The 15,140-nt window shown below is 39.0% G+C and overlaps 2 protein-coding genes across 3 annotated transcripts; both read right to left on the reverse strand.

Annotated features, from left to right (window-relative positions):
* Window positions 1-608: 608 nt before the first annotated feature.
* glrx2 (glutaredoxin 2) lies at window positions 609-7,280 on the reverse strand. Of its 2 annotated transcripts, none has more exons than XM_084066521.1 (4): window positions 7,111-7,280; window positions 4,435-4,492; window positions 3,182-3,358; window positions 609-1,066 (listed from the first exon to the last, which is right to left on the reverse strand). In XM_084066521.1, exons 1-4 carry the CDS (start codon window positions 7,227-7,229, stop codon window positions 899-901), a joined length of 522 nt encoding a protein of 173 aa, XP_083922647.1. In that variant the 5' UTR covers window positions 7,230-7,280; the 3' UTR covers window positions 609-898. The 2 variants fall into 2 exon arrangements, with proteins under 2 accessions (XP_083922647.1, XP_083922648.1); XM_084066522.1 differs by having other exon boundaries at window positions 7,249-7,261.
* A 3,700-nt stretch (window positions 7,281-10,980) lies between these two features.
* Window positions 10,981-14,418, reverse strand: LOC311051544 (toll-like receptor 13; the record flags this gene model as incomplete). The annotated part of the gene is made up of 3 exons (XM_084066119.1): window positions 13,192-14,418; window positions 11,829-11,946; window positions 10,981-11,197 (listed from the first exon to the last, which is right to left on the reverse strand). The coding sequence occupies exons 1-3, from the start codon at window positions 14,102-14,104 to the stop codon at window positions 10,981-10,983; spliced, it is 1,248 nt and encodes a 415-aa protein (XP_083922245.1). The 5' UTR covers window positions 14,105-14,418.
* Window positions 14,419-15,140: the final 722 nt, after the last annotated feature.

Below are 15,140 nucleotides of genomic sequence, written 5' to 3' on the forward strand. Positions count from 1 at the left end.
GCTTGTAGATCGGCTATTTTCAAAAGGCCGAAATGTATATAGGGTTGAAGTGGTTAATATGTTTTGTAATAATAAGCAAAATCTACTAGTAACTACTGGTATTACCTTAAATGTTCACATAATTATAGTGGAGTAAATGTATAATATTTGTCTCTCTGTAGTGGAGTAGAAGTAAAAGTACAGAAAATTGGAGATACTTCAGTATTTTTTTTGTTTTGTCACACCTCTTAAGAACCAATTAAATAAAACCCAATACCACATTATTACTACGAAAATGGGGTTGGAGTTTAATCACGGAATAATACCTATAGCAGGATAGTATGGTTTTATTGATGTTATGTTTATTTATGTTAATTTAGCCAAGCAAACCCTGTACAATGTGCTTGCAGAGTAATCCTGAGCTCAATTCAGATAGAAATGCTTTGAAATGCAAAACTGCTATTAAGAGCACATTGAGAGAGGTGCAGTGTTTTCAATATTATTGCATTAAAACAATTGCAACATAGAAAGAATATTAAAATTGAAATACAGTCTACCCAAAATGCAATAAAATCCCAAAGGCACCGAAACATCCGCGTTGCTTTCCAAAATATTTATGGGATTCCAGGTGTGTTCAGAGATCTTGCAATTTATTACATCATTCATTATGTACAATAAATCAACCATGCAGAAGAAAACGTCAGCACAATTCAAATTCCAAGAGTCCTTATTCAAAATATGGCAGCTTTAATCATACCCGAAAACCATGAAGAGGTACTGTGGCACTGAATAAAACGTTCAACGCATTTTGATAAATAAACAACACAAAAGTTCTCGAGACGTGTACAATTAATAGCACAACATCGAGCAAACTTTCAATAAATACAGGCTGATGATACAGAAATACAAGAACGGTTAGTCATTTGGTGGACGACTCGAATTGGCCACTGCCCGAGCCCTCGGAGCTGGTGGCCGCACAGCATGGAGCGCACTGTTCGATCAGGGGCAAGAGCTTCCCCTGCTGATGGAGCGTCTTGGTGTCGGAGCCACCGCCGATGCAGTTGCCATTAATGAAGACTCTTGGCACCTGCAGAGAACCAGGGACAGACATGTCACATTATCGCATGCATGTCAGGTAGACCAGAACAGATAGTATACATCAGGCACATGAATGTTAAGCTTATGAATATGTTAACCCATTCAATCCGGGAACGCAACTGTGTCATTTTAAGATTTCTTTGGCTATTCAAAAATAGCAGATATATAAGCTCATGGCGCGTGTTTTTGAAAAATCGTGAACATTTGGGCAAATCTTTACAAATGTCTTCTAAATCCTAACAGTTTTCTGAAAAACGTATGTTGCTATATTAGTGGTTCTCAAACTTTTTCATGTCAAAGACCACCCAAAATTATATGTATTTGGCCACCGACCCCATCAAAATGGCTGTTTTCTGCAAAGATGTTTGTATTAGAGGGAAAATAGGAGCAGACCATGTATAGGCTGACTTCAATGTTGTCTCTGTAACCGTTCTGTTTGATTTTCTACTAAGAGGAGATGTGGGCATAATGACTTATATTCACTTTTAGGTCATGCCTAACTGTCTTGTTTTTCATGTTGCTCACTCTTGGCCTTAAGATATGTTCTCAAAATCATTCTGATTATTATAGAATCAAGACGACCCCATGCTGAACAGGCCTGGCATTGATTAGAATGGTCCTATGGCACAAAGCTTATCTCTTACCTTTATGTATAATATCCCTGTTTTTTTTTGTCACACAACTTCTTTACCACTGACCAGTGTGTTTAATGTACTTCTGCCATCATATCATAGTCATAAACGTCTATGTTAAGAAATATAAAGTGAATCCAATCCAAAACTCAACAGTGGGTTACATAACGTTTAACATGAACCCTGCCATATCTGGCCAGGGGCCAACATTCTGCAAGGAATGTGAGCTAATAGATCAGCTATTTTCTGCGAAGAGAATTGGTGTAGACTGTTAACCCATTAAGACCAAGTCTGTGTCATTTTTTAGATTTCTTTGGCTATTCAAAAACAGCAGATATACAAGCTCATAGCGCGGCACCGAGTGCCGCGCTATGAGCTTGTAGATCTGCTATTTTAGAAAAATCACGAAAATGTGTGCAAATGTTTGAATACATACATATTTTTTTAAGCGTTAGGATTTAGAAAAAAAAATTTTTAATCAGCCTCAGGTCTGAATGGGTTAAGTAGAGAAGGGGTAGGCAACCTTAGGCACCGGGTGCCAACATTGGCACAGGGGGAGAGTTATCACTGGCACACTGGCATAAGTGTGAGAGAGAGGTTTTTACTTTAAAAATGAAATAATAAAAAAAAGTTACATCCCAGTTCGATCCCGGGCTCCCCCAGAGTTAGTGTCGAAGTGTCCTTGAGCAAGACGCTGAACCACTAATTGCTCCCGATGAGCAGGTTGGTTGCCTTGCATGATTCCCTCCGTCATCGGTGTATGAATGTGTGTGTGTGTGTGTGTGTGTGTGTGTGTGTGTGTGTGTGTGTGTGTGTGTGTGTGTGTGTGTGTGTGTGTGTGTGTGTGTGTGTGTGTGTGTGTGTGTGTGTGTGTGAATGGGTGAATGTAATGCACAATCTATGTAAAGCGCTTTGGATAAAAGCGCTTTATAAATGCACCATTGTACCATTTTATCTACAGTATATACAAATTACGTCCTGCACATAATTCTACATTCATTCAAACTCCTAACTCTATCTGGGAAGGGAGTCTGAGAGATAGGCGAGGTTATTGAGTCTAATGATCATTACATCCTGATGTGAAAGAAAATATTTCTAAAGACGACGAAAAAAATAAAGGTTGTTATGTATAGCCTATGGACAATCAAAATCAGATGGAAATATACAATTTTGATGTGGTGCCATAATTAAACTTAATGTTGATATGACACACTGACTATCAAGAGAATGAAAATGTGGCACTTCATGTAAAAAAAAGGCTGCCGAGAGAGAAAATATTGTCCGTTTTTGTCCTCAAAACACAGATTTCAATATTTATAAAAAAAAATATGAATATCGAGGCCAATAATCGCCTGTTTCGATCATCGGTCGATCCCTATTGCCGACCCCTGCTGTACAGGGTAAAAAAGGTAAGTGGCTGAACATCAGTGAATATAGTTGATCCTGAAATATGAAAAAAACAAAACAATTACCGTTCTAGCACCGGTCATCTGAGCTAAGGCCTCCTGCACCCTCCTCCCATCGTTGTGCTGGTCCAGTTCGATCACTTTGTACGTTGCGCCGATTTCGTTGAAAACATTCTTTGCCATTTTACAATAGGGGCACGTTGTCTTGGAGAAGATTACCACACAGTTGTGTGAAACCACCTCCTGAAAAGGTCAGGGGGAAAAAAAGATAAAGCAGTAATGAATCAGCAGAACACAAAACCATGGTATGCACAATCACATACCATAGCCTAGAATAGGATGATGCAAAAAAAAAAAAGCGATTAAGAGTCAAAACACATACACACACATACATAACCTTGGCTCAAGACTATAAAAAGAAGCGACAATATAGGTCACATGAGCACTTTAAACCTATATGCAGTGGCTATTTGAAAATAGCCGATCTACAAGCACACAACGCGTCGCATTGTGAGCTTGCAGATCTGCTATTTTAAAAAAAACTTGAAGAAAATGTGGAATATTTTTGGAAACATTTTAACAACACCAATCTGGTACTGGGGTCCCGGGTATACAATGTTTTCAGATGGGGGTCCGCACACAAATACATATTGATCTGGGACGGGGTCCTTGACATGAAAATGTTTGAGAACCACTGGTTTAAACAACATTTAGGAAACAAGGCCAAATAAGCAACTACACTGTAGAATCAAGACTATCTTAGATGTATTTTATCAATTTTGACATTTGCATATCATAGATACCAAAGTAAAAGTCAGACTTGATGATATACATCCATGTTATAGTCTTACTTGATCCAAGGCTAGTCTCGCGTAGCCAGACAACTATTCCACAATCTCTGAATGCTATATAGAGTCTGGAACTACAACTCTCAAAATCCGAGAGAGGAAACTGGCACTTCCGTTCACGAAAATATATTTTAAAATATCTTTACATTTTACTTTTTAATTTCAATTTCTGCTAAGCAGCAAGCTATGTATACTTAGATGATTTTGATTTATATTAGGATAAATTTGCGCGACTGTAAGGACTAAACGGAAGTGGGGAGGAGGCTTCATATCCGGTTTATATTCTAATCATGATCAGAGCTTCCGAGTCCCAGACTGTATGACCGGAAACATTTGAAAATTGTGGGAGGCAACAGTCTGGCCACGCGAGACTAATCCAAGGCTAACACACTCACACACACGCACACACACACACACATAATTTAATTCGCTCCGCCTCAGTCCAAGATGTTAAACATCTGATCGCCGTACCTGAACATACTGTGTGCATGATGAACTGGACAGACCAGATGATGTGAAATTCCCCATTCTGAACAACAACAAAAAACAATAATTAGTATCTGCACTCCTGCAGTCATTAATACCAGTGTGCTTCTTTCACCCACAGGAAGAGTTCAACATTCCCATTTAGCTCTCTCTCTCTACTCGTAGGTTCAAAACAATGACCTTATAAATGCGAAGACATCGAAAGAAGAAACCAATGTGACATCTACGATTAGAACAAACAGGACTATGCATTGGAAGATACCAGGCCATCCAGAAATCAACTCCATCGTCAGTTGTTAGCGAGCAAATATCTTCTTCTCTGCGGTTGTGCTGTCTGACTTGTAGCTTCCTTCACACTACAACTCACTCACACCTGCCCAGGATTAACCTCAGTGCTAATCTAGGATTTGACAATCCAATTAATCAGTGGTGGAATTTACATAGCAACAGTAAAAGTACTCAGGACGTAGTAGACAGTCCCATTTCAGGTTTCAAAATGTATTAAAATATTTTGAAAATAGCCGATCTACAAGCTCACAGCGATGCGTTGTGAGCTTGTAGATCGGCTATTTTCAAATAGCCAAATATATGGATATAGGGATGAAGTGGTTAATGCGTGTTTTGTAATAATAACAAATATCTACAAAGTAACTAAAGTTTTCAAATAATGGTAGTGGAGTAAAAAGTATAATATTTGCCTCTGAGATGTAGTGGAGTAGAAGTAAAAGTATTGAAAATTGAAAATACTCCAGTAAAGTAAAAACTCCTCAAATTTGCTCAATACTTGAGTACATGTAGTTACTTTCCACCACTGTAATTAATAATTTGCTCTTGATCAACACCAGTCATGACATGCATTCTGTTGATGTGAGAGCAGCTTTGCACAGGTGACAGTGGAAACATTACAGCATTGGTTCTCAAAGTGGGGTCCAGGGACCCCCAGAGGTCCTTCCTTGGGGAGGTACCAGGGCGTCCCCAGCAAAATGTGTTAATATAGCAGCATCACAATCATTTTAATCACTTCAACCATATTTTATGTTTTGCCTATCCAAAAATGGCAGATCGTCACTTCGTACTGTGCTATGAGCTTGTAGATCTACTATTTTTTCAAATGTGCATGACTTTTAAAAAATAGCAGAGCTACAAGCTCATAGCGCGTCACTTTGTGCCGCACTATATGAGCTTGTAGCTCTGCTATTTTTGAAAATTCTTTAACATTAGTGCAAATCTTTGAATATGTTAATATAAAAGTGAACATTTTTTACTCAAATGTTTGCACTGGCGGGTCCGAAGATGGACATATCATCATATCATTCATTTTTGGGAGTCCTTTACATCAGGGGTTTTCAACCAGTGGTCCGGGGACCACCAGTGGTCCTTGAGGGGGTTCCAGGGGGTCCCCAGCCAAATTAATAGTTAGCAACCAAATTGACCCTTATATGTGTGTAACTCTGAGAGTGTACAAATGGAACCATTTGTACATTCTCCCTAACGGGTCTATTTGGTTCCATTTGTACACTCTCAGAGTTAAATGAACACTGATGATGGCGTAGCCCCATATAGTACCTCTCCCTCCGCTATGTAGCTCCGAGATGAGGTCCTATATCGTTCTCTGCCGTTCGGCTGAAAAATGTCCGCACATTTGCCACTTTACATGTTTCTTACCCCTTTCTGCACATCCGATCCAAAAAGTGAAAGTATTCTGAAATGATCACAGATGTTTGACATTTTAACTCACCATAAAATCTAACAAACGAGTTGAAAAAAGCACTTTATTCGCCTCTCTCCTCAGCCGGTTCAATAATATTATGCATTAGAAGATGCAATTCAACATTTGACCAGTAGGGGAATCAGTAATGTTATCTCTATGGGCGCAACTCTTGCGCAATGTCTTAAAAACATGTAACCGGCGGAGGAGAGAGGCGAATAAAGTGCTTTTTTCAACTCGTTTGTTAGATTTTATGGTGAGTTAAAATTTCAAACATCTGTGATCATTTCAGAATACCTTTACTTTTTGGATACGATGTGCAGAAAGGGGTAAGAAACATGTAAAGTGGCAAATGTGCGGACATTTTTCAGCCGAACGGCAGAGAACGATATGGAACCTCATCTCGGAGCTATACAGCGGAGGGTGAGGTTCCGATTGGAGCTAATGATGGCGATACAGTGTAGATTATGATTGGGACCCCCAAGAAATCTACAGGCATGCAAACAGCCCCGAGGTGAAAAAGGTGACAACATGTTGTTTTCTTTCGGGTCAGGTGTCACACAATTGCCATATTTGGGTTCAAAAAGGTGACTGTAGCTGAAAAGTGACACTTTTGCATGTCTGAATCTAAATGCTTGAGTCCCTGGCATATCTTTTCAAATGGGGGTCCCTGGGCTAATATTTCTCAATTTGGGGGTCCTTGATGCGAAAAAGGTTGAAAACCACTGCTTTACATGACAAAGTTTGAGTACCATGCACTGCCTTTACAGCACTGTGTGAACGAGACAGACCATTTTGCACACAAGTTAGTTGTTTTAACAGCATTAGTGTTGTTACAGCAACATGATCACTATGTGACAGTGTGTTATTCAAAATGACTCATTTAAACTCATTTAAACTCATGTAAACAGCTACAGAGAGGTGGTTAAGTAATAAGTATAAGCAGGAATGACCTTCGGCAACCGTTCCATGCCAGTCTAGTCAGACATCCTCCTGGAACAACAATCATGGTACAGAATAAGGAACAAAAGGCAAATAACACAGAGTCCCCCCGCCGGTCTAGATGAAACATGCGGTTATAACGGGCTCACGTTTAGACTGACACGGTGGGGCAGCGCGTTGTTTACACATTAAAGCACACAATGATGAATGCCTACCTCACGTTACGTGGACACCCGGAAGTAGTCTCTTACGCAAGCTCTTCTGGCAGCGTTGCCAGATTCTGCGAGAGAAACAAGCAACCTGGGTCTTAAGGCCAGTCCACACCTTCATTTATACAGTCTATGATCCACACCAATGCAACTCCTTGCAACATGCAACTATATACTTGCAACTGCTTGTAACTATTATCCCCCAATGGCAGTTGCAAGGAGTTGCGTTGGTGTGGACTGGCATTAAAGCTGTTTTGTTGCAAGTAGTTGCGAACTTGTGACTAGTTGCATTGGTGCTGTCTGGTCTTTTTAGAAACAAGCCCAAATAAACTACACTTTAGAAACAAGCCCAAATAAACTACACTTTAGAAACAAGCCCAAATAAACTGCACTTTAGAAACAAGCCCCAATTAAACTACACTTTAGAAACAAGCCCAAATAAACTGCACTTTAGAAACAAGCCCCAAATAAACTGCACTTTAGAAACAAGCCCAAATAAACTACACTTTAGAAACAAGCCCAAATAAACTGCACTTTAGAAACAATTAAGCCCCAAATAAACTACACTTTAGAAACAAGCCCCAAATAAACAACTACACTTTAGAAACAAGCCCAAATAAACTGCACTTTAGAAACAATTAAGCCCCAAATAAACTACACTTTAGAAACAAGCCCCAAATAAATAACTACACTTTAGAAACAAGCCCAAGTAAAAAACTACACTTTAGAAACAAGCCCAAGCAACTACACTTTAGAAACAAGCCCCAAATTAGCAACTACACTTAAGAAACAAGACCAAATAAACAACTTCACTTTAGAAACAAGCCCAAATAAGAAACTACACTTTAGAAACAATAATCAACTGCACTTTAGAAACAATAATCAACTGCACTTTAGAAACAAGCCCAGATAAACAACTACACTTTAGAAACAATAATCCACTGCACTTTAGAAACAAGCCCAAATAAGCAACTACACTTTAGAAACAAGCCCAAATAAACCACTACACTTTAGAAACAATAATCAACTGCACTTTAGAAATAAGCCCAGATAAACCACTACACTTTAGAAACAATAATCAACTGCACTTTAGAAACAAGCCCAAATAAACCACTACACTTTAGAATCAATAAACAACTGCACTTTAGAAACAAGCCCAGATAAAAAACTACACTTTAGAAACAATAATCAACTGCACTTTAGAAACAAGTCCAAATAAGCAACTACACTTTGTTCAAAACTGGCCACTCCTGCAAGCTTTAGATGTCAATCTTAGCCAATCAGAATAGAATATGAAAAATCTAACAGATCCGTCTTGATCACATGACTATAGAGATCATGTGTACCGATTTGCGTGAAATTTGGATACAATCTGAAGGAGTAATATCCAAAAATGTGTTTTCTATAAGTCGGCCTCCTGGTGGCGCTGTAAAAGACAGATGTGAAAAGGTTTTTCCTTGGCGTCTAGGTAGTGCACATACCAAGTTTTACACAGATCGCTGCAGTTATACATAAAAACACAAATTGGCCTGTTAAAGCGCCACCATGAGGCTGATTTGAAAATGTTCAAGTTGCATTTCTTTCTCGGCCTAGTGGGAATATAGGGGCGGCAGTGGCTCAGGGGTAGAGTGAACTGGAAACCAAAAGGTTCGCAGTTCGATCCCGGGCTGGGGGGCTCCCCCAGAGTTACAGTGTCGCAGTGTCCTTGAGCAAGACGCTGAACCCCTAATTGCTCCTGATGAGCAGGTTGGTGCCTTGCATGGTTTCATCTTCCATCGGTGTATGAATGTGTGTGTGTGAATGGGTGAATGTAATGCACAATCTATGTAAAGCGCTTTGGATAAAAGCGCTATATAAATGCACCATTTACCAATATACATGAGGCATTTAGTTCCAAACGGAGCACTCCTGCAAACTTTGGAAGCCATTCTTAGCCAATCAGGATGGAATATGAAAAATATGAAAAACCTGTTTTGTTTAATGACTATACAGATACTGTGTTGCGTTTGGACAACATCTGTAGGAGTAGGCCTACTGTCAAAAAATGTGTTTTGCAAAAAGCGGCCTCTTGGTGGCACTACACCAGGCCCATGTGAACATTTTGGGGAAGTGGTTCTGAATTGGCCTCCAGGGAGTGTGTGTGCACAGTTTTGCTGCGATCAAGCCAACGGTGCGGGAGATTAGCTGTTCAGTGTTCACAGATGGACACACGGACGGACACACGGACGGACGGATGGACAGGGTGCAAAACATACTCTCTCGCCATGCCTTTCGGCCTGGCGTTGACAAAAATGTATATTAAAAAAAAAATACACCATTTGGTATTCGGCCTTTGGCCAAGTTTTTCCTATATTCGGTATTCGGTTTCAGCCAAGAATTTTCCATTCGGTGCATCCTGATTAAATAAACATTTGACCTCTTATTTATATACCATTTTGGGACCGAAATATGGAACCGTTAAGAACCGGAACCGATAAGCAGAACCAGAACCGGACTCGTTAGGAATCCTAACGATACCCATCCCAAACGACTAGTGTAGGTCAAGATAATACATAATGACACAGTTATATTGGATTAAAACATTATTCATGCCACAGTTATATTATTCACAAAACAGTTATATTGGTCTTATAAATTGTTAACAACACAGTTCTGTCTCATTGGTCTCATCAAATGAGCAAATCAATAGAAATTTGTGCAATCAAATCCTTGTCAAATATGTATTTGTAAGGATTAATGAATTTGAGACAATAATTATTACCCAAGAACAACATTCAATACAATTAGTATTAGTAAAAGAGCAACATGATCATAAAAAGTGTAATAGCCAATGTCAAAAATGTAAGTACAATATATGTAAATGAGCATAATGCATAATGTAATTAATGAGAATAATAAATGCTTCAATTGAGGAAATACTACCAGCAATGAATCTAGATAATGAGTAATGGAGAAATAGTGGGAAGTGACCGTATGCTTTGCATTCATGAGAACAATCCACTTTTTTCCCCCTGTTAAATCAATCAAAATAATTTAACTCAATACCCTGTTGACATTAGAGCCTTCACCACCTTCACCAGAAGTAAAAGCACTCATCATGAATGGTTCGTTGCACAATTTGTTTAAATCTAAATTCTTCGAAAATAGCCGATCGACAAGCTTGTAGATCACTATTTGTGAATAGTCAATGTATACAATAGTGCTTACTTAGTTAATGTTTTGTATTTACAATCTAAATCTGCAAAGTAACTACAGTCACTAAAGCTGTCAAATAGTTGAGTAAGTAGTGGAGTAAAAAGTGCAATATTTCCCTCTGAGATGTAATGAAGTAGAAGTGTACAGTATATATAAAAAAGTACTCAAGTAAAGTACTTCCAGATAGTAATTAAGTACATTATTCAAGTATAGATAATTTACGGGTGGCCATAGCTGAACATAGCCTACAACATGTTGTGAGCTTGTAGTAGTTCTACTATTTTCAAACATTTGAGTACTTTTACTTTTGGTACTTTAAGTACATTTTGATACCAATACCTTTGTACTTTTACTCAAGTCAATTTTAAATTCTGGACTTTTACTTGTAACAGAGCACTTCTACATTGCAGTATTGAAACTTTTACTTAAGTAAAACATTTGAGTACTTTTTTTTCCACCACTGCTACTGGAAGTAGATTATTCATTGAAAGCCAGATCAGTGTCAGGTGTGTCCAGAGCTCTGCATAGGTTCTGCCAGAACAGTCCAGGGTGTTGTCCAGCCTGGGACCAGCTCAGGTAGGTTTGTCTTTTCACCAGCCTCCTCATGCGATGGTAGGGAGACAACTGCTGGGCTGGAAAGTCCTCCAGGAACACCAGGATCAACACGTCCTTCTTTTCATCAAACAGACGGTAGCTGCACACAGGAGAGGAGAGATATTACCTTTTTGGGTGACAGATGAACTAGGGGAGATGCTGGCTCATGTGTTTCTTAATCACAAATCACCACATTTTGCATTGTATTCCAGGACGTTGCATTCACTGGATCTTCCACAAGATGTATTCTGTTACTGTATCAGTTTCATCAATTGTGTTGTATCATTATCAGTTAATAAACCAAATTAAGACAACTGTTGCTGTGTTGTTTTTCGCTTGAATTGGGTTAGTGCTGAAAATAAACTCCCAGTCAAGAAGCCATACAATATGATCTAATAGAAAAACTAAACATTCTTTATGATTTTTTTGACTAGGGAATACTGAATGTATACACTGTCCCAAATGAATGAGCAACATTTGAAGCTGTGTTTATTAACAGTAGTAATAGTGGCCTAGTAGTTAGTTTCACATCCTACAAAATGGAATGGAGCGGTCATTGAGCTGTGCTGTGAGTATTTCAATTAGAGGATATTTACAATACCATGTGAATCCACACTGTGTGGGGGAGACATAACGTTTTGTAGGGGAAAGACACTGACTGCTGCTTTAGTGAATCTTAAGATAAGAAAAAAACAAAGCAAAAACAAAAGTCATAGACATGGCACCCCCACCTAGCCATCTGGAACTCTCTAGAGCACCATTCACTCTCCAGGTAATGACGGCTGATCACACAGATGGTCTTTCTGCTGCCATAGATGGCCTCTGTAATGTTCTCTATGATGGCTTTACCTGGAAACGTTAGACATTAGAGACAGATATAGTATCAGTGGAGGAAAAAGTACTCAAAAGATTTACTTAAGTAAAAGTATCAATACTGCAATGTAGAAGTACTCTGTTACAAGTAAAAGTCCGGAATTCAAAATGCACTTGAGTAAAAGTACAAAAGTATTGGTATCAAAATGTACTTAAAGTATCAAAAGTAAAAGTACTAATGTTTGAAAATAGCAGATCTACAAGCTCACAACACGTTACGACGCAACGTGAGTTTGTAGATCGGCTATTTTCAAATAGCCTAGCTATGAAATAGGGCTAAAGTGGTTAATGTATGTTTTATAATGTAATAATTGATATCAGTAACTAGTAACTAAAGTTTTCAAATAATTGTAGTGAAGTAAAAGTACAATATTTGCCTCTGAGATGTAGTGGGGTAGAAGTAAAAGTATTGACAATTGAAAATACTCCAGTAAAGTAAAAGTATCTCAAAATTGTATGTAAGTACAGTACTTGAGTAAATGTACTTAGTTACTTTACACCACTGTATAGTATATTATGTAGTGCCATGATAATGCCACTGAAGACAACATTGTTTTTTTCGTCAGATACAGAGGATACAAGTGTTGGTGACAGAAAAAAAGACAGACACGTTTACATAAATACAGTAGGCTATAGAGCACCAAAGTCCTGACGTCACTGCCAGTAGAGGGTGCGAACCGCAGTGTTCGTGGCTTTACTTTTTGTGTTGATATCCTCATTGGGGAATCTTAGATTCATATAAGTGTTCCAAAAATAAAAACACCACCCTGGCGATTTTACTCATATGGATATGAAGCATCGACTGAAGGTGTAAATGTACACATTTACCCAAAGAGTAACACAATATAAACACTAGAAACGAGTCAAACAACTCAAAGACTACATTTCCCATGAACACAGCTGCTGTAGGGACAGTGATTTCAGACCCGGAAGTAGTAGTTCTTAAGACCTTTAACGCAGAATGAATTCCATTTTCGCCAGAAACAGGCTGCATCAAATATGAATGAATATCATAAACGATGCAGAGCCACCCCCCTGACAAAAACGCCAGGGTGGTGTGTTTATGTTTGGAACACAGTTCTTATATGATGTGATCTAAGATTCCCAAATGGGGATTTCAACACAAAAAATAAAGCCACGAACCAATGAAACAGCGCCCTCTAGTGGCAGTGATGTCAGACTTTGGTGCTCTATAAGTGAGATACAGAGAGAGATTTGAACCTGGTTGGAAGTCTCGGTGGTGCAGACAGAGTCTCCAGCCCTGCTCTCCCTCCAGCACTGGAAGCATTTCTCTGTAAACCCAGAGCTCATCATGAACGTTGAAGGAGATGAAGGCATCGTAGCACTGAGGAGAACCCGTCTTTCTTTTCTTGGCATCGTAAAGGAAGGCCAGGAGGAGGTAGTATCCATAGAGTAGATGCAACCTCAGGAAGTGGTAGGTGAAGGATGTGAGCAGAGTTAGCACAATCACACAAGTAGTGGAAATGTAGCAGATGAAGCTAGTGTCCATCTGCTCACAGGAATGGTAGTCAAAGTCAAGAAGCCTAGTTCCCTTTTCAGCCAGAGGATAGCCACAAGTATAGCTGTGAGCAAAAACGACCTGTGTTTGGTTGTTGTTCAGCATCCACTGCAGAAAGTCAGCATTAGAGCAATCACAAGCGAAAGGGTTGTCACCCATGTAAACATACCTGAGAGCAGGGAGAAAACTGAAGAGAGAGACATTGATCACCGTCAACTCGTTCTGGCTCACGTCCAGCCAAGAGAGTCGAGTCAGGTTGGCTTGTGCCAGGAAGTCCAGGGACTTGAATTTATTGTTGGAGAGATGGAGGGCCTCTAGGTTTTGTATCGGGTTAAATGTCTCAGGGTACAGCCAAAGCAGATTATTGCTCCTTAATGTAAGAGTCTTCAACTGTGGTACATATTCAAATGTGTCTGAGTTTAGTATTTCAACATAGACATTCTCGGCTGTAAAGTGTTCCAAATGTTTCATATCCGAGAGCATTTGTGATAAATAAAATGGGTATGAATCATAGGTTTGTTGAATTATTTGTATTGTAAAGTTCTTCAAGCTTTTAAGTAATGTTAAGTCATGGGGAGGTGAAGAGGTCATTTGGATGGGGTTGAGATCAAACATTAGACTAAGTGTTTCAAGTTCATCTAGTCCTTCAAAATAGGTGTTGTCCCACTCATATAAATGGCCTAGTTCCACATCTAACTGCTTGAGCGATTTCAGACTTTGAAATTCCCCCTTGCCGAACTCTACTAGAATGACATTCTTATTTAAATCCAGTAATTCTAGTTTCTGCAGACCAGTCTTGAACGTGTCTCCAATCGTCCAAATGGAATTGTGACTCACAGTTAGGACCTTTAAGTCAAAGAGATGTTGAAAAACACACTGTTTGAGTTCAGAGATAAGGTTGGTATCTAGATGAAGGTGAGTGAGTCTTGTTAAATTTAAGAAGTCTGAGCAGCTTAGATCATGAATATGATTGTAACGCAGGTCTAGGGTTTGTAGCATGGAGAGATTCTTAACATCGTCTGGCACTTTGGAAAGTAGGTTGTAGGCGAGGTTCAGGTGAATCAGTTGCTTTATTTCTTTTAATGAATCCTTAGACAGTTCCTTCAGGTTATTATATGATAGATCCAGGCTGATTAGTTGAGTACAAGTTGAAAGTTTTTCACTTAAGTTGTCTATGAAGGTATACATTATCCTGAGTGTCCTCAGTGTGGGTATTTTGCAGGCAATATTTAAGAGACCTATTTTGATAAACTTCTCCATGGTAGTCAGCTGTAGGTATTCTAGTGAATCAAGACTCTGTAGAGCCTTTCTGATGGAGTCAAAAGACATAAAATCATAGTTAAAATACACCTTAGTTATATTCCTGAGAAAATACTTGTCTTGTATGTCCCACTTAAATCCATAGTTGCCAGTACAGCCTGACAGGTCAATTGTCTCGAGATGTGGAAATACAGCTGTTGTGATGCTAAACCTTTTCATTGACGGTGAATCAATTCTCAACTCCCTGAGCTCAGAGGAAATGTTTAATGGCAAATCTTTTGACTGAAACGACTCTAACTCAATAATTGAGATGTTGAGCACCTGTAAGCGTGGTAGTTGTAAGATGGTGATGATATCTGTAATGTGATTGGACATTAGACGTAGTGCCTGT

The sequence above is a fragment of the Gymnoscopelus microlampas genome, assembly GCF_963454915.1.
Source record: "Gymnoscopelus microlampas genome assembly, chromosome: 9".
NCBI classification, from domain to species: Eukaryota; Metazoa; Chordata; class Actinopteri; order Myctophiformes; family Myctophidae; genus Gymnoscopelus; species Gymnoscopelus microlampas.

What these genes read in the sequence shown, in the direction of transcription:
- glrx2 (XM_084066521.1), bottom strand. Translation starts at nt 7,229, where the DNA reads ATGTTTCATCTAGACCGGCGGGGGGACTCTGTGTTATTTGCCTTTTGT. An exon ending in CATGCACACAGTATGTTCAG is followed by an intron (nt 3,359 to 4,434) that starts GTACGGCGATCA and finishes TGACCTTTTCAG; the next exon opens with GAGGTGGTTTCACACAACTG. An exon ending in AGATGACCGGTGCTAGAACG is followed by an intron (nt 1,067 to 3,181) that starts GTAATTGTTTTG and finishes GGTTCTCTGCAG; the next exon opens with GTGCCAAGAGTCTTCATTAA.